Consider the following 17,860-nt stretch of genomic DNA (forward strand, 5'->3'; position numbering starts at 1 on the left):
ACTTGAAGGACACCCCATGTCCTGAGCCTCCAACCACTGACAAGAATCATTTGCCTCACAGAAGGTGGAGAGTCAGAGGAACTAAGCCAAGCTCCTGTGACCATGACACTAGGTACAGGAAGCAAAGTGGCTGAGCCTGGAACAGCTAAGAGCAACCAAGGAAGGGCGAGGGGCTCTGTTACTTCAGTTCCTGCAGTGAGTCCCTGACAGAATAAAGAAAAGCCAGGAGACGGAAGGTTGGAAACAGGACCCGGAGGCTGTGAGCGCTGAGACTAGCAGGCTTGGGCAGAAGCGCATCTGAGGAACAGGGCAGCCCTGACCTCCTCCCCAGGAGGCCGTGCGGGCTCTGGCCTCTGGAGAGGCTGCAAGGACACTTCATCCAGCCTCCATCGCTGTCTGTGGGAACTTGAGGGCTGGGGTCACTTGAGGGGTCATAAGTGCTGGGAATCCAGCTGGGCCAGCACAGGGGGCTGTTCTGGGACCTTCTTTTCAGAAACAGGTACATCTTTCTGGTCACCTGCTGGAGCTGGGACGGGAACATCATCTGCACAGTAAGGAGGATGATGTTAGACATGAAACTTCCTGAACATAGGAAAGAGATTCCCAGACCTCCTCAGTCAGACTATCAGAGCCACCAACCCTGTTGCCTCTGACAAGGGCTGGGCCCTGGTCCTTCTCGGTCAGACCCTATGGCCAGGGGACAGAGCCAGTACCTGCGTCTGCGCGGAACTGCAGCTGCCCATCAGGCTGCGGGGGCGGGGCGTTCTGCTCCTGCAGCTTCCTCTGCTCCATTTGTAGAACAGCCTGCAGGAGGCGGATGCAGACAAGAGGTTATGGCTTCAGAAAGACTGCCAGGTGGCCACAGTCCTTTTTCTTCCCCATGGCCTTGGCTCCTCTGTCACTGAGCTAGGTTTCACTCTAGCCAGGATTAAGTCCTCTCCTTTATGGCTCTGAACCCTCATCCTCCCCTCCTGGGCCTGACATCCCTCACTGCCCTCATGTAAAATGGCTGCTGTAGCAGACATGGAAAATCCTCTGCCCTTGCTAATGATGGCAGCGACAGGCCATCCCACCCAGAAGACACCTAATTTGGATAAAGAAAAAGGTGCTAGGCGGTCCAGATAATGGGCCCAAATCCCCCAGCTGGTCACCTGCTGCAGCTCTCTCTTCTGAGCCTCCAGGCGGTCCTGGGAACGCCCCAGCGCCTCTGTCTCCTGGCTCAGGCGCTGAGCCTTGGCATTCAGCTCAGCTTCCCGGGCAGCAAGCTCCTCCTCAAAATGCCTCAGTTCCTCCTCTGTGTAAGCTGGGGACATCTCCACTGTCTGGGAGGGCACAGGCTAGGGTCAGGTGAGTGATAGGGCAAGCCCAGCCTCCCTGAGGTGGGAGCAGGACAGGAGGCTGGCTTGCATACACCAGTGACCCAGATGGAAGTGGAGTGTTAGGTACAAGACTAGAGCAGTGCAGATGGGGGAACCAGGGGACCACAAAAGGGACAGAGACCCAAACAGATCAGGAACCAGTCAGAGGCGCTGAAGGAAAGCTGGAACTGGGAGACAATGAGGTCTGCGCGCATGGTGAGGCCTTTGTGTATGGCCTTGAGTGAAATGTTTCCCCAAAGCCTGTGCTCTGTTTGGGTCGGTCAGTAGAGGCTGAGACTGGTTTTTGGTTTTGTTTTGTTTGTTTCTTTTGGTTTTTCTAGACAGGGTTTCTCTTGTGGCTGTCCTGCACTCACTTTGTAGACCAGGCTGGCCTTCAACCCACAGAGATCTGCCTGCCTCTGCCTCCTGAGTGCTGGGATTAGAGGCGTGCGCCACCACTACCCAGCTTGAGAAATTGTTTTGCGACCATGTGAACCTTGAAGAAAAGTTGTTTCTTGAGAATTTGCACTTGGTGCTTCATGAGAGCTCGCAGCTGCGCTGGCCTTGGTTGTAAGGCACTCCTGGCAAGCCTGGGTTCTTACTTTTGATTACGGCTAGCCATGGTCAAAGGGACTGAGATTCGTGGGGGTTGTCTGCTCTCACAGGCAGCAAGGGCGCGATAACTTTGGTAGTTGGAACCTTTCCAGCTGCAATTGACCTTGTATATGTTTGAATAAAATAACTGGAGTGAGCTAGGGGTGGTGACGCACGCCTGTGATCCCAGCACTCAGGGAGGCAGAGGCAGGTGGATCTTGGTGAGTTCCAAGCCAGCCTGGTCTACAGAGTGAGTTTCAGGACAGCGAAGGCTACACAGAGAAACCCTGTCTTGACTCCCCCCAACCCCCACCCGCCCACCACTGCCAGCTTCCCCCAGAAAAAAATAAAAAAATAAAAAAGAAAAATAAAAAAAGAAAGAAAGAAAGAAACTGGAGTGAGCTATCTGGGTGTCAGTGTTTTCTAGGAAAGCTGAACCCCTCCGCTCCTCAGGAAATGAAGGCTTGGCATCTTGGCGGTGCTGCCTATAACCAGCAGCAAGCAGTCACCTTCCATCCTTCCGCAGTGTCGCCATACTCCTTCCTCTGTGTGGATGCTAGGAATTCCTCTAGGGTCACAAGGCGGTCCTGGTTGGTGTCCACCTGGGGAGCCAGGTAAAGGTTAGGGACTGTCTGAGCCTGGTGCCCACTGCCCACCCACAGCATGGCTTCCCTCACATTCTTCATCACGTGCTCCCGCATACGAAGCCGTTCTTCCTCCATCTCTCTCATGTCATCCTCCTCGTTCTTTGGGTCGTATACCTTCTCCCAGCTGCAGGGTTAAGAGAGAAGCATGAAGGGCTGAGAGCTCAGGACACCATCACTTCGCCTCTCAGGGCACCTTGGGGCCTCCAAGGGCTTTGTCTGCAGGGGCTGCTGAGAGTTGTAGTTTTTCTACACTCTCACTGACAGGGAACCAGAGGATCCCTTGGGGTGCATAAGGCTAAAGAATGTCTAGCCCCCCCCCCCCCCCCCGCAAAAGAACGTCTAGCCCAGGAAGCTTCCATTACACTCACCTCTTTGGTAAAGAGAGCTTCCAGTTCTTGCTCATCCAGGACACCATCGCTGTTGACGTCTGGGGAATCAGATAAGGTGTATTAGGGGCGGAGGGTGGGATGAGGCTGGTCCCCAAGGGCTGAGCTAGTGAAGGAATTGTAGGTGGGTGTGAGGTCTCTTAGCAAAGGACAAACAGAACGGTGGCCGTGGCCAGTAGGCTTCAATATCCTGCAGGAGCTGTTGCTCTAAGAACCCATTTGGCTGGGTGTGGTGGCACACGCCTTCAATCCCAGCATCCCTGAAGTGGAGCCAGGTGGATGGCTTGAGCTTGAGAACAGAGTTCCATCGTCTATAGTGTGCATCCAAGACAGCCAGGGCTCCACAGAGAAACCCGGTCTCAGCAACAACAAACCAGAACCGATTCTTTAGAAAACAGGCTCCTAAGAATGGAGTCCGGAGGCCCGTGACCTCTGCCCCTCAGAGAACCAGGTCCACGTCAGTTCCAGTGGCCAGGGAGGTGCATGCACATGGGCTACAGTCCTTGCCTACACCTGACCCTCTCCTGTGTCCTTCCTGTGAACCAGCCACCGCATTCCTCCTCTCACAAGGCTCCTGGCCCTGGCCCTTGCCTGACGGTCTGGAATGGTCCAGACAGATCCTGTCAACCCCTCAAGGGGATTGTCTGCCCCTAACCCCTTGTGGGGCCGCAGCACTAGGCCCTCCCACCGCCTCTGCTCTAACCCTTTCCCCTCCTTGTTTTTGTTTTTTCAATGGCACTGAAGATTGAACCTAGGGCCTTGGGCAGGCTAGCCACACTTGCTACCACATGGCTTGGTTACCACTCTGCACCCCTTACTTTTCACATGTGTTTACATGTCCTCTCTTGAACTGTGTATTGTAACCCAGCAGCCACTGGTCATGTGGGGTGACAAAAGTGGCAGTGACAGCAAGTTCAGTGGTCCAGACTGCATTTACCCAGGGCCGCTGGGGCCAACCACAGAGACAGGAAGAGCAATGGCAGGTGCCACCACGAAATCTAGGGTTTGAGAAGAGGGGTAAACTAGCTGTCTAGTGGGTACACAAGTCTAGTTTTGTTGTTGTTTTTCTTTTCTTTTCTTTCTTTTCATTTTTTTGGTTTTTTGAAACAGGGTTTCTCTGTGTAGCCTTGACTGTCCTAGATTCGCTTTGTAGAGCAGCCTGGCCTCAAACTCAGTAATCTACCTGCCTCTGCCTCCCAAGAGCTAGGATTAAAGGTGAGCACCACCACACCCAGCCTTGTTTTTCTTGAGACAGGGTTTCTCTGTGTAGCCCTGGCTGTCCTGGGACTCTGTAGACCAGGTTGGCCTTGAACTCACAGAGATACACCCGCCTCTACCTCCATATTATGTGTGTGAGTGTGTGTGTGTGTGTGTGAGTGTGTGTGTGTGTGTGTGCGCGCCTTAGACATAGTCCTAGATCTCTAGTTCGCTCACATTCTTATCACAGCATACCTTTGTCTTCCCTAATAAAATTTAGATTACTTGAGAGACAGACGCAGGCTTGGTCTACAAAGAGAGTTCCAGGACAGCCAGGGCTACACAGAAAAACCCTGTCTTGTAAAACCAAATTTAGATTATGTCTGTGTGTCTGCACTGGGCTTCTGGAGCAGGTGTGTGACAGTGCTCATGAGCTGCTGAATGTGCGCGTGTGCGTGTGTGTATCTGTGTCTAGGCACGCACAGCACAGCTATGTGGGCAGAAGGAAACCTCGTGTGTGTGTGTGTGTGTGTGTGTGTGTGTGTGTCCCCCTGTCTGTCCATCCAGGCACGCACAGTACAGCTATGTGGGCAGAAGGAAACCTCGTGTGTGTGTGTGTGTGTGTGTGTGTGTGTGTGTGTGTGTCCCTGTCTGTCCATCCAGGCACGCACAGCACAGCTATGTGGGCAGAAGGAAACCTCGTGTGTGTGTGTGTGTGTGTGTGTGTGTGTGTGTGTGCGCGTGTGTGTGTCCCTGTCTGTCCATCCAGGCACGCACAGCACAGCTATGTGGGCAGAAGGAAACCTCGTGTGTGTGTGTGTGTGTGTGTGTGTGTGTGTGTGTGTGTGTGTGTCCCTGTCTGTCCATCCAGGCACGCACAGTACAGCTATGTGGGCAGAAGGAAACCTCACATGTCTGTGTGTGTGTGTGTCCCCGTATGTCCAGGCACGCACAGCACGGCCATGTGGACAGAAGGAAACCTCACATGTGTGTCCTCATGTTCTTTCACAGAGGTTTTCTCACTGGGATTGAACAATTGGCCTAAACACTACCTCTCCTGGTTTATGTGGATTTTGGGGGATCTGAACTCAGTTTCTTGAAGTTGCTTTATCAACTGATCCATTTCCGTAGTCCCTACGTTGTAAAAAAAATTTATAAGCTGGACATGGTGGCACACGCCTTTAATCCCAGCACTGGGAGGCAAAGGCAGGGGGGATCTCTGTGAGTCTGAGGCCAGCCTGGTCTCAAAGTGAGTCCAGGACAGCCAGGGCTACACAGAGAAACACTGTCTTGAAAATAAAGGGGGGAAAAAAAGTTACTTTGTTTAAACTGTGTGCATGTGTGCCGGGGTGTGGGTGTGCCTGTAACGCAGCTCAGGCATAAAGTCAGAGGTCAGCAGTGGGAATTGGTTCTCTTCTTCCCTCATGTGTGTTCTACAAACCAAACTCAGGTTTGCCAGCCTGGGGCACAGCCAACAAACTTTATTCCCTCAATCCTAAAATCTTCAACTATGACAATCTGGTGACGGTTTTATCTTTAAAAACTGTAATATGGGGCTGGAGAGACGGCTCAGAGGTTAAGGGTACTGGCTGCTCTTCCAAAGGTCCAGAGTTCAATTCCGAACAACCCATGGTGGCTCACAACCATCTATAATGAGATCTGGTGCCCTCTTCTGGCGCACAGGCATATATGCAAGCAGAACACTGTACATGATAAATAAATCTTTTTTTGTTTTTTTTTTTCCGAGACAGGGTTTCTCTGTGTAGCCTTGGCTGTCCTAGACTCACTTTGTAGACCAGGCTGGCTTCGAACTCACAGTGATCCACCTGCCTCTGCCTCCCAAGTGCTGGGATTAAAGTTGTGCACCACGACACCTGGCTAATAAACAAATCTTTAAAAAAAAGTTAGCAGGGCGGTGGTAGCGCGTGCCTGTAATCCCAGCACATGGGAGGCAGAAGCATGTGGATCACTGTGAGTTCGAGGCCAGCCGGGTCTACAAAGCAAGTCCAGGATAGTCAAGGCTACACAGAGAAACCCTGTCTTGGAAAAAAAAAAAGTAATATGTATGGGTTCTTCGCATGCATGTGTATCCTATGTGTGCCTGCTGTTTTCAGAGGCCTAGAGGGTACTGGGTCACCTGGAACTGGCATTAGATGGCTGTGAGAGCCATGTGAGTGCTGGGGTCCTCTGGAAGAGCAGCCATCACCCCAGGCCCCCTACCTCTCACAGCAGTTTCACATAGCCAGACTTTTGTCTCCATGGCACTTGGGAGTTGTAGTTCTTTATGTACTCTCAAGCCTAGCCAGCTCAGCTGGAGGACATGGCCATTCCTTAGAATACAGAAGAAAAAAATATCGAGGAGAAAGACTCGGCCTGCCCTTCATGGAAGACTCCAGGAAAAGGAGTCTAGCAAAAGGGAGGGGCAGGGACTTTGGCCACTCAGCACATGAGGGAGGCCTGGAGGGGCTCAGGCTCACAAAGCCCCACGGGGAGGAGACATCTCCCAGGCCATTCAGGCCTCAGACCATCAGAACCTCTCATGTCAGCCTGGGTCGGCAACACCCTCCCCACTTACCATGCAGTATGAAGAAGGTCTTAGGGTTGAACCTGTTGGGGTCCAATCCATCCAGCTCCTCCCACACCTCCTTCAGCTGGGCTTGGCTGCCCTGTGGAGAACACCAGGAGCATGTAAACAATAAGTCTGAAAGCCACTGTGTCAGGTCAGATAGTCCTGTGTGCCCATCCAATAAACTTTTGTCCCCTCAAGCCAGAACTACAATTCCCAGCAACCCATAGAGCAGTTTCATATACGTAGATGAGTTTTTTGCCTCAGGGACTCTTGGGAGTTATAGTTCTGGTCCTATGTTCTTTTCTTTCTTTCTTTCTTTCTTTCTTTCTTTCTTTCTTTCGTTTTCTGCTCAAGAGTTAGACACAGATGAGCCTGGTGTGGTGGTGCATTCCTTTAATCCCAGCACTTGGGAGGCAGAGGCAGGCGGATCGCTGTGAGCTCGAGGCCAGCCTGGTCTACAAAGTGAGTCCAGGACAGGCAAGGCTACACAGAGAAACCCTGTCTCAAAAAACCAAAAAAAAAAAAACAGTTAGACATGGTAAAGCATGTGCAGCAGTCCTTACGGGGACATTGACTTTGGGGTGTTCCTGGTGTCTGCGCTGCTGCTCCTGTAGCTTCCGTTCGGCTTCCTTCCGCTGCTCCTCGCCCAGAGACTCCAGGTACCGTCTTCTCTCGTGTTCCTTGAGCATCTCATATCGTTTGAACTCTTCATGATGCGCAGCATCATACTGTGCGAGGTCTCGGGTGGCCTGCGGAGAGGCAGTAGGTCACAGGGCTCCTGTCTTGCAGACACCTGGCATGACCTCAGTTTCTTGGTCTCCATGGTTGGCCCTGCCCATAGTGCTTTCCTGAAGCGGTGATGTTTGTGCAGTCGCAGCTTGGATGTGACTTTTCTAAGTCCCCTACAAGCCCAGCATTTCAGGAGTAAGCGGGATAGCATGTGAGGTGGGCTTAATATGGAAAGTAGCACAGCCTGGGTAGCCAGGAGCATATCAGCAAGGAGCCAATGAGCAATGCTAGCCTCAGGAGGCTGAGGCAGGAGGATGGCAATTTCTTTGGCTCAAAACAAATCTTACAAGACAATGAATTCATGCTTTCTCAAGCTACTAAGTGTTAAATTATCACTGCAGCCACAAGGTACTAACACAGTCGCTAGAGCGACAGCTGCACTGCCCAGGTGGCTATGCACCAGGGGACAGCTGCCAATGCCAGGCAAGTCTTTCTTGTCGCATCAGCAGGATGTCTTAGGCACCTAGTGGATAAAGCCCACGAGTGCTGCTGAGCCCCTGCAATGTAGAGACCAGACACATCACAGAGCCCCAGCCACCCTTCTTTCCCTGGAGGAAAGCAGAGGCCCACCACCGCCACTCCTCCAGCAGGAGGCAGGCGGCAGGAGGAGGAGGCAGGAGGAGGCTGGAAGAGGCTGGAGGCTGGAGGCTGGAGGCAGGAGGCAGGCTGCATCTTGGACTCAGTTCCCTCCAGCCCTGCCGAGCACCTCAGCCAGCCCTCGCCCTCACCTACCGTCTGGATCAGCAGCTCCAGGTCCCGCGCCTCAAATGTGTGCTGGTTCTGAGGGTCCAGATGCTCAAACTGCTTCAGGAGGCTCAGGTGGTCCACTTGCAAGTCTGGGTAAGGCAAAGTCAAAGGAAGCAACGCCCATCACAGCTGCTCTGTCACAACCCCTGACTCCGGCGGGGCTGGAGTGCAAAGAGGAAAGTCACAGACAGGCTGGGAGGCAAAGAGGATGGCACGTGTGAGGAGGCCAGCCTCCATTGAGTCTGATGCTTAAAATAACGGTAACCATGACGACAGAGATGCCAGGCCCTGCTCTTAATAGATACTAAATACAAGTCCTCACCTCACCACTGCAGCCCAGTAACATGGGCCCTATGGTTGGTCCTGCTTAGCTTGTGGCTGTAGTGGTGTGTGTGTGTCTGTCTGGTTCAAGTGTGTCTCTTGCTTCCGGGGCTTAGCAACAAGTGCCTTACAGTCTGAGCCATCTTGCTAAGCGCCCAGCCACTCATTTAAAGCCTACAATTGGATGGTTTTAGTATGTTCACATTCAAAAACCATCACCATGGCCTTTAGGACACTGCTGTCCTCCCCCACAGAGCCATTCCCAGTCCCTTACCCTCTTTCCCTCCACAGCTGGCGTTCTGTGTGCTTTGCGGCTCCGTGCCTGGCTTCTCACAGCACCCTACTGCTGAGGCTTATTTCCATTGCCCTGCATGCTAGCTCCTCAGACCTTTCAAGCACTGACCAGTGTTCCATGGTGCACATGGATCACATTTCATTTATCCACCCAGCACTGGTAGACATTTGAACTACTGCCGCCTTCAGCCACTGTGTAGTGTCATTACAGCTCTGTGTGATACTGTGGCAGCTGCTGAGACAGGTCTCTCCAGTGCCGGCATAAGAAAATGTTTCATGTAGGTGGGCATTGTAGTACAGGCCAGCCACAGCAGGTGCACTGTGCGTTCCGGGCTTGTCTCGGGGTGCAGAGTGAGTTAAAAAAGAGGGTACCTGGAACCGGGCGTGATGGCGCACGCCTTTAATCCCAACACTCAGGAGGCAGAGGCAGGCGGATCACTGTGAGTTCGAGGCCAGCCTGGTATACAAAGTGAGTCCAGGATGGCCAAGGCTACACAGAGAAACCCTGTCTCGAAAAACAAACAAACAAAAAAGAGGGTACCTGCCTAGAGTCTCCTGAGAGGCTGGTGCTGTGACTCAGCAGCACACTGTTGCTTATTTTATATGTGTGTTTGTGTATATGTGAGTGTGCATGGTGGACAGGTACACAGCATTCGTGTGAAGGTCAGAGGTCAACTTTATGGAGCAGGTTCTCTCCTCCCCAGCGTATGTGGTTCAGGGATCAAACTCGGGTCATCAGGCTTGGGGACAAGCGCCTTTGCCCATTTGCAGGCTCTAAGCATAGGTCAATTAAGATATTACAAGACCAGCCCTTGGGAGGCAGAGGCAGGGGGATCTCTGTGAGTTGGAGGCCAGCCTGGTCTACAAAGTGAGTCCAGGACAGCCAAGGCTACACAGAGAAACCCTGCCTTAAGACCAGAAAGTAAAAAAGAAAAGAAAAAGAAAAAGCAGTCACATGTGGTGGCCTACACTAGCACTCAAGAGGAACATGAGGGAGCAGATCAGGCTCTCAAGGTCATCTTAGCTAGCCTGGCTAAGACCCTGCCTCAGAAAGGCAAAAACACACACACACACACACACACACACACACACACACACACACACACACACACACACACACACACACCCCACACACACACCACATAAGGGAGGAGAAGAGAGAATAATGTCAGTATGAAAGAAAGAAAACCCTGAGTAACCTGCCATCTGCTTTCCCAAGAGCTCACAGTGCTGCCCATGCAGCACAGCACCACCCACGCTCCGCCCATCCGCCCACGCAGCACAGCGCCCGCGCGCCCGTCTGTCCACCCACGCAGCACAGCGCCCCCTGGCCCATCTGTCCACCCGCGCAGCACAGCGCCCCGCGCCCGTCTGTCCACCCGCGCACGCACGCTCACTGGGCTCCTGCTTTGCGTCCATCTTGGCCTTGAGCAGCATCCGCAGCCTTGATACCTCCTGCCGCTTGAGCTCATCCAGCTTGGTGCGGACATGGTGGCTGACGAAGTCCAGCTCTCGACTCAGCTTTCCACTCTTCAAGCACAGAGAAGGGGGTAACCCAGTCAGGCTGGCGCCATGAGCGCCGTGCCGGGCAGCTCCACGCCACACCTTAGACCGCCAACCCCAGCGCTCTAGAAGCCCCTTAGCCCCTTAGCACTCATGTCTTTGCTGCTTGTAGCCTGCCCCGGCCCCTGCAGCCTGCCCCGGTAGCTGGAAGCCCACAGGACCAGGAAACAGCCTGAGCTTTGCAGAACTGCCCTGCTCACCCCAAACCCAGCAGCGCTGACTGGGGTGCCAACACCCACTCTTTCCAATCAATTCTATCTCTCAATATTCAACAGAGATGACACATATCCCTTAGGAAGCGTCTCCAGACAGCACCTTCACCCACCCACACAGATGCCGAGTCTGCTTCTTCCTCTGGGCTATGCCTGATAGCATCCTGACTCTGTGTTCCTCCATCAGAGCTGGCCCTGGCCTCTCCTGCTCACAGCACTCCCAGGCTCTTCAGTGTCTCTGCTAGGTACAAGCCTCTGGGAGGCTGCCTGCCCATCAGTCCCCAGGGGCTGCCTGAAGGCACTGAGAGCTTCTTCTGCATCCCAAACCTGTCACCGGATGCCCACCCCCTGCACACGCTCCCAGACCTGTCACCTGGATGCCCACCCCCTGCACACGCTCCCAGACCTGTCACCTGGATGCCCACCCCCTGCACACCCTCCCAGACCTGTCACCTGGATGCCCACCCCCTGCACACACTCCCAGACCTGTCACCTGGATGCCCACCCCCCTGCACACGCCCCCATTAAGAACACCCCTGGTGGTGGCGAAGACTGTCAACTTGATGGCATCTAGAACTATCCAGGGGACAAATGTCTGAGCATGACTAAGGGGTTTCTAGACCTGGGTAATTATGGTAGGAAGAGGTTCTCCCATGAGCTGGGCTCCAGAACTGAATAAAAGGGAGAAGGGCAGGTGGGCATTTACCCACGTCTGTGGCTGTGGACAAACAGCCAGCTGCCTCAGCCCCCGCTGCAAAATCTGTCTAAGACAGACTCTGCCCTTGAACTGAGAACAAGGTTTCTGTCACAGGAAAAGATAACTGAGACAGAAGCCAATTAGGTAAAGCAGGTAAGAAGTCAAGGAGGGCTGGGCGTGGTGGCGCACACCTTTAATCCCAGCACTTGAGAGGCAGAGGCAGGTGGATCGCTGTGAGTTTGAAGAGTTCGAAGCCAGATTGATCTACAAACAAGTCCAGGACAGCCAGGGCTACACAGAGAAACCCTGTCTCGAAAAACAAAACAAGAAGTCAGAAGTCATGGAGGGACCAGGACTACCTTTTAACAGAGGGGAAACCGAGGCACAGCGAATTGAGGTTCCATAGCTAATGAGTGTCCATGGTTAAGCATACCTTTGGGGGTACCCGCACTCCTTCCCAGCTGGGACCCCAAGAAGCCCATGCCATGCACCTTAATGTCCTCAGCGTTGGCAGCTTGCAGCTTCTCCCGGAAGTGCCCGTCTGTCTCTAGAACATTGATGACCTCCTGGAGGTACCGGTGGTAGTACAGGCCGGTGTCCTGAGGGACAGGGGAGGACATGGTAACAGCTGACGTACCCTCCAGCCACAGCCGGAAGCCGGCATTACTGGCTGAGTAGTCCAGAGCCAGTCAGGGCAGCTTCCAACCCCGACCTTCTGCCCGTGGCCACTTCCTGGAAGGTTCTATGGTGCACAAGTACTGAGACTCATGAGAACCCAAGAGACGGGTGAGGGGCAGAAGGCTTTCTGCATCTGCAAGAAGACCTGACTTGGAGTTCCAGAATCCACTTAGAAAAAGAGTCAGGTGAGCCAGGCACGGTGGCGTACACCTTTAATCCCAACACTTGGGAGGCAGAGGCAGGCGGATTGCTGTGAGTTTGAGGCCAGCCTAGTCTACAAAGTGAGTTCCAGCACAGCCAGGGCTACACAGAGAAGCCTTGTCTCGAGGAGGGGGGGGACGTCAGGCATGAATTGGAGAGATGACTTAGGAGATAAGAATTGTTGCTGCTCTCGCAGAGGACCCAAGTACTGTTTTTAAATTATCTGTATTATCTGTAGGCCTGGCTAGCAATCAAGATACAGACACCTGTTATATTTTAAAATAGCCTTAGTTAACCTGGGGCAGGGCAGATATATCAATCCTCTAAACTACCTCCCACAGCGGGGCAGCCATGGGATTCCTGTCTCAATCCCATGCCATCTGCTTCTAATAACTTCTATCAAGTTCCCTCCCATCCATAATCCCAAATACTTGCTAATGTTCTTCATCTGGGCTGGATTCTCCATCCACGCCGGCCATGTGCTTCTCCTCCTGCTAACCCACGGTGGCCTTCCTCTCCTCTCCTCAGGTCTCTCTCCTTTCTCCTCATGGCAGTCTTTCTTTTTCCCCAAATTCCTCTCTCCTAACCCCACCTATCTCCTACCCTGCCCAGGTGAAATGGCTTTTTATTAAGCAAAAGGTGGGTCACAGACAGAAAGCAGTAATTAGCATCAAAATACATCAGACCATCCCCCAACATCTCCCCTTTTCTGTCTAAATAAAAAAGACCATTTTTATATACAGTAAGTACAATTATGAAAAATTATAAAAACCAATAGGTAAGACTTACACACATGATTTTTAATCAAAATGTATTTGGCAACCTTGTAGAAAATATTATCTTGGTAAACCTAAAGTTTTGAACCTAAATCAACATCTATTAAAGCTCAAATCTATCAACCTACAAGTATCTATCTAAACTTAAAAGTATCTTTTTAATTCTTAAACAACTAAACTTAAGTTTAAAATTAACTAATCTGGTCTTCAACCCCATCAGAGACTTGAGAAGGAATAAATTTAATTACCCGAGTAAACAGGAAGTGCAGCCTTCTGGCCCAGTGTATCTGACAGACATATTTGTGAGGCAGGAACTAATGAGGACTTGCTTACCCTGTTTTGGCGGAGCCTGGCCATCGACTCTGCCTGTATCCAAGCCTGCCCGTTTTTAGGCAGAACTATGTCTGTGAGAGAAACAAACAAGGACATTTTTGTCCAGTGGCTGTTTGTTCACACTCAAGCCATCTCCACAAGGAGGTTCTTCAGTGTTCATCATCTTCTTTGTGCTAGGCAGGGTGCTGTCAGGAGTTAGCCTGTCTTATTGTCAAAGAACCCTTAAAATAGAAATTTTTTTTTTTTTTTTTGGTTTTTCGAGACAGGGTCTCTCTGTGTAGCCTTGGCTGTCCTGGACTCACTTTGTAGACCAGGCTGGCCTCGAACTCACAGCGATCTGCCTGCCTCTGCCTCCCGAGTGCTGGGATTAAAGGCGTGCGCCACCACGCCTGGCTCTAGAAAAATATTTTTAAATGCCAAATTCTGTAGGTCTCTGAGGTTTTTGAAGGCCTTATCTAACTATTTTACCATATACAGCTATAGAGTCCTACCTGTTAAACCTGGCATGTATATTTTTATACTTGACATGATTATAAATAGATCAACAATTGACCTGTAGTACTTAGTTATCCTAAACAGCTTACAACAGCAACCATGCATGAATTGAGCGGTATGTGTACAATACCTCATATTAAAGTAGAAATATAATGTGTGAAGATATTAAATTTGAATTCTTTTTCAATGTATCAAAATTGAACCCACTTTGCATCAATGTACAAAATTCTATATCAATGAATCACAATTAACCCTATTTGTGAGTCACAATCAAGGCCTTAAGTCTGCTTTTTGTCCTACCATCCCTACATATCTCTATACTCCCATTTATTTATTTATTTATTATTTTATTTTATTTTATTTGGGTTTTCAAGACAGGGTCTCTCTGTCTTAGCTTTGGCCAGTCCTGGACTCGCTTTGTAGACCAGCCTGGCCTCGAACTCACAGCGATCCGCCTGCCTCTGCCTCCCGAGTGCTGGGATTAAAGGCGTGCGCCACCACGCCCGGCTCCCTTTCTTTATTTATAACCCCTATATCCATACCTCTTAATAACAATATACACTATAGCCCAAGAAAGCTCCGGGATCTGATGCCCTGATGGGCTTCCGTAAGTACCTGCACTCACATGCACATACCCACATAGAGACACACACATGCAAAATTTAAAAAGTAGCTGGGGGAACTGGAGAGATGGCTCAGAGGTTAAAAGCACTGGCTATTCTTCCAGAGGTCCTGAGTTCAATTCCCAACAACCATGTGGTGGCTCACAACCATCTATAATGTGATCTGATGCCCTCTTCTGGCCTGCAGTTGTTACACACAGGCAGAGCACTGGATACGTAATAATAAATACATCTTTAAAAAAAAAAATAGCTGGGTGTAGTGGCACCGGCTTTTAATTTGAGCACTCAGGAGGCAGAAGTAGGAAGCTCTCTGTGAGTTCAAGGCCAGGCTGGTCCACAGAGTGGGTTCCAAGACAGCCAGGGCTACACAGAGAAACCCTGTCATAAGCACGCACACACGGTTATTGTCTTATGGGCTGAAGATGGTTCTTTGGTTCAGAGCATGCACTGCTGTTCCAGGGGACCTGAGTTCAGTTCCCAGCGCCCTTGTCAGGTGGCTCACAACAACTTGTAACCCGCTTCCAGGGGACCTGCTGGCCTCTCCGGCCGCTTTCTCTGGCGTTACTTTCTCTTCCTTTTCTCCATCTTCCATCTCCCAGCAGTTGCTAATACTTAGAGCTTCCCCCTTAGTCTGTTGGTTTGTTTTTTTTTTTTTAATTTATTTGTTCTTATTTTATGCTCATTGGTGTTTTGTCTCCATGTATGTCTGTGTGCGGGTGTCAGATCTTGCAGTTACAGACAGTTGCGAGCTGCCACGTGGTTGCTGGGAATTGAACCCAGGTTCTTTGGAAGAGCAGTCAGTGCTCTTAACCGCTGAGCCCTCTCTCCAGCCCTAGTCTGTTCTTTTAAAGATATTTTATGTATACAGTGTTGGGCCCACATGTACATGTGTGCCTGGTGCCCACAGAGGTCAGAAGGCATCCGATTCCTGGAACTGGAGTTACAGTGTTTGTGCTGGGAACCAAACTAAGTCCTTTTCAAAAGCAGCGAGTATTCTTCTTTTTCTTCTTCTTTTTTTTTTTTTTTTTTTTTGGTTTTTTGAGACAAGGTTTCTCTGTGTAGCCCAAGTGCTGGGATTAAAGGTGTGTGTCAGCACTGTCTGGCAAATGAGTTATAGAGAGCTGTGAGTGCTGGCAATCAAACCCAGGCTCTCTGGAGGAGTAGCCAGTGTTCTTACCCACTAAGCCATCTCTCCCACCCAATTTAAGTTGTAATACCATCCCCCAACTAGATTTGTTTTGTAAAAGGCAAAAAACAGTTATCTGTGTACTATGTCCAGTCTGATGTAACTGCCTTTCTGGCTGCTCAACAACCAAAATTGGGAACCAAGGCCAACGAGCATATAGGGATATCCTGGTAAACTTCAACTGTCAAACCCACACAGCCCAGGATAGTCTCAACTGAGCAGCCTTCCATCAGACTGACCAGTTAACTGATTGTTAACTGACTTAGAAGGGCCCAGCAGGTGTCCTGGACTGCATAAGAAGCTGGCTGAGGGCCAGGTGTGGTGGTGCAAGCCTGTAATCCCAGCACTCGGGAGGCAGAGGCAGGGGGATCGCTATGAGTTCCAGGCCAGCCTGGTCTACAAAGCAAGTCCAGGCCAGCCAAGGCTACACAGAGAGACCTTGTCTCGGAAAAAAAAAAAAGAAAGAAAAAAAAAAAAAAAAAAAGAAAGAAAGAAAGAAAGAAAAGCTGGCCGAGCAGGATCCAGCCAGCCAGCCAGCCAGCCCATGGACTTCCTGGATGTGAAGTGAGCTCCTAGGTGGGAGGTCACACTGTGCAAGCAGGCCTGCCTTCAGGTTCCTGCACTGACTGCTCCCGGTGATGGAGGATGATCTAGAACTGTAAGCTGAGATGCTGCTGCTTTTGGTCAGAGTATTTGTTCCAGCATTAGAAATGAAGCCAAGAGCCAGGTATGGTGGCACACGCCTTTAATCCCAGCTCTTGGGAGGCAGAGGCAGGTGGATCGCTGTGAGTTCGAGGCCAGCCTGGTTTACAAAGCAAGTCCAGAACAGCCAGGACTACAAGAGAAACCCTATCTCGGAAAACAAAGCAAAACAAAAACAAAAACAAGACAAAACAAACAGAAAGAAAGTAAAAAAAAAAAAAAAAAAGAAAGAAAGAAAGAAAGAAAGAAAGAAAAAGAAAAAAGAAAGAAAGAAATGAAGCCAGAACAGGGGCTAAGCGGACAGCCAAGGTTAGCTGGGTTGCAGCGGATGACAGGACGCCCCGCAAAGGGTCCTTCAGATCCAGCGTGTGGCCCGTCTTCCTGAACAGGGAGACTATGAAGAGGCAGGAGTTGGATTCTAACTAGTATACAGTCCACCAAGGGGAAGGTCAGCAAAGGGACACGGCCGCGGCACTGTGGAGGAAAGCCCCAGGCCAGAGAGACCCTGACCCATCCCAGCAGACGGCAAAGAAAAGCTCAAGCAGCCTCACGTGACCTTCTCTGTCAGAAGGAAAATGGCTAACCTTTGACAAACCACACGGTCTGAAAGACCCAGCAGGAAATTACAGCCAAAGCAAAATGTCAGCTGACAACAGAAAACAAAGTGAACCAGACTAGACTAGCCTTGAGGACGGGACCAGGAACGCGCCAGGTCTCACAGGCCCCGCTGTGACGCATGCGCTATTGACCCGCCACGCAGAGCCATCATCCTGTAGCCAGCACGCTTTCCCTAACCGTAGGCGAGGTGCCTTTAGGTAATTCTGCCTACTTCGCCTTTGCTTTCCAAGACCTACAAAATCAGACTGAGAATAGGCCAGACACAGCCATGCCTTTTTCCCCCTTTAAGACAAGGTCTTGCTATGTAGCCCTGGTTGGTCTGGGACTATGTAGACCAGACTGACCTTGAACTCACAGAGATCCTCCTGCCTCAGATTCACAGAGTGTGTCAGTGCCTGTGTGGAGGTCAGAGGACACCTTGCAGAGGTCCTTTCTCCATGCGGGTCCCAGGGACTGAACGCAGCCCAGGTTGGCAAGCCAGGGCCTTTAACCGACTGAGCCACCTCACCCGCCCCACCACGATTATGGCAAGCAGCTCTGCAAAGAAATCTATGGATCTTCATGGTAGAAATGATTTGTATCTATTACAGTCTAGGGTGATCCTATTAACCTTTGGATATTTTATATTGAGCTGCTATCTTAATCTTTATTTTTTTGTTTGTTTGGTTGGTTTTGGTTTTTCAAGACAGGGTTTCTCTGTGTAACCCTGGCAGTCCTGCACTCACTTTGTAGACCAGGCTGGCTTCAAACTCACAACGATCCATCAGCCTCTGCCTCCCTAGGAGGGATTGAACTGGCTGGGATTGAAGGAGTACACCACCACTTCCACCTTCTTTTTTGTTTTTTTGAGACAGGGTTTGTGTAGCCTTGGCTG

The 17,860-nt window shown here is 50.9% G+C and overlaps 1 protein-coding gene across 1 annotated transcript; it reads right to left on the bottom strand.

Moving 5' to 3' along the window:
- Positions 1 to 319: 319 nt before the first annotated feature.
- Nucb1 (nucleobindin 1) lies at positions 320 to 12,011 on the bottom strand. The gene is made up of 11 exons (XM_051148529.1): positions 11,866 to 12,011; positions 10,300 to 10,432; positions 8,273 to 8,376; positions 7,315 to 7,500; positions 6,758 to 6,848; positions 2,962 to 3,026; positions 2,630 to 2,716; positions 2,462 to 2,554; positions 1,152 to 1,322; positions 714 to 804; positions 320 to 544 (listed from the first exon to the last, which is right to left on the bottom strand). The coding sequence occupies exons 1-11, from the start codon at positions 11,992 to 11,994 to the stop codon at positions 432 to 434; spliced, it is 1,263 nt and encodes a 420-aa protein (XP_051004486.1). The 5' UTR covers positions 11,995 to 12,011; the 3' UTR covers positions 320 to 431.
- Between the last annotated feature and the right edge of the window lie 5,849 nt (positions 12,012 to 17,860).

The sequence above is a fragment of the Acomys russatus genome, chromosome 7, assembly GCF_903995435.1.
Source record: "Acomys russatus chromosome 7, mAcoRus1.1, whole genome shotgun sequence".
In the NCBI taxonomy this organism is placed as follows: Eukaryota; Metazoa; Chordata; class Mammalia; order Rodentia; family Muridae; genus Acomys; species Acomys russatus.

Excerpts from the sequence above, each read along its gene's own strand:
- Nucb1 (XM_051148529.1), bottom strand. The coding sequence starts at position 11,994 with ATGTCCTCCCCTGTCCCTCAGGACACCGGCCTGTACTACCACCGGTAC. Across the intron at positions 3,027-6,757 it reads GACCTTCTTCATACTGCATG|ACGTCAACAGCGATGGTGTC; the intron begins GTAAGTGGGGAG and ends CTGATTCCCCAG. Across the intron at positions 805-1,151 it reads AGAAGAGAGAGCTGCAGCAG|GCTGTTCTACAAATGGAGCA; the intron begins GTGACCAGCTGG and ends CGCCTCCTGCAG.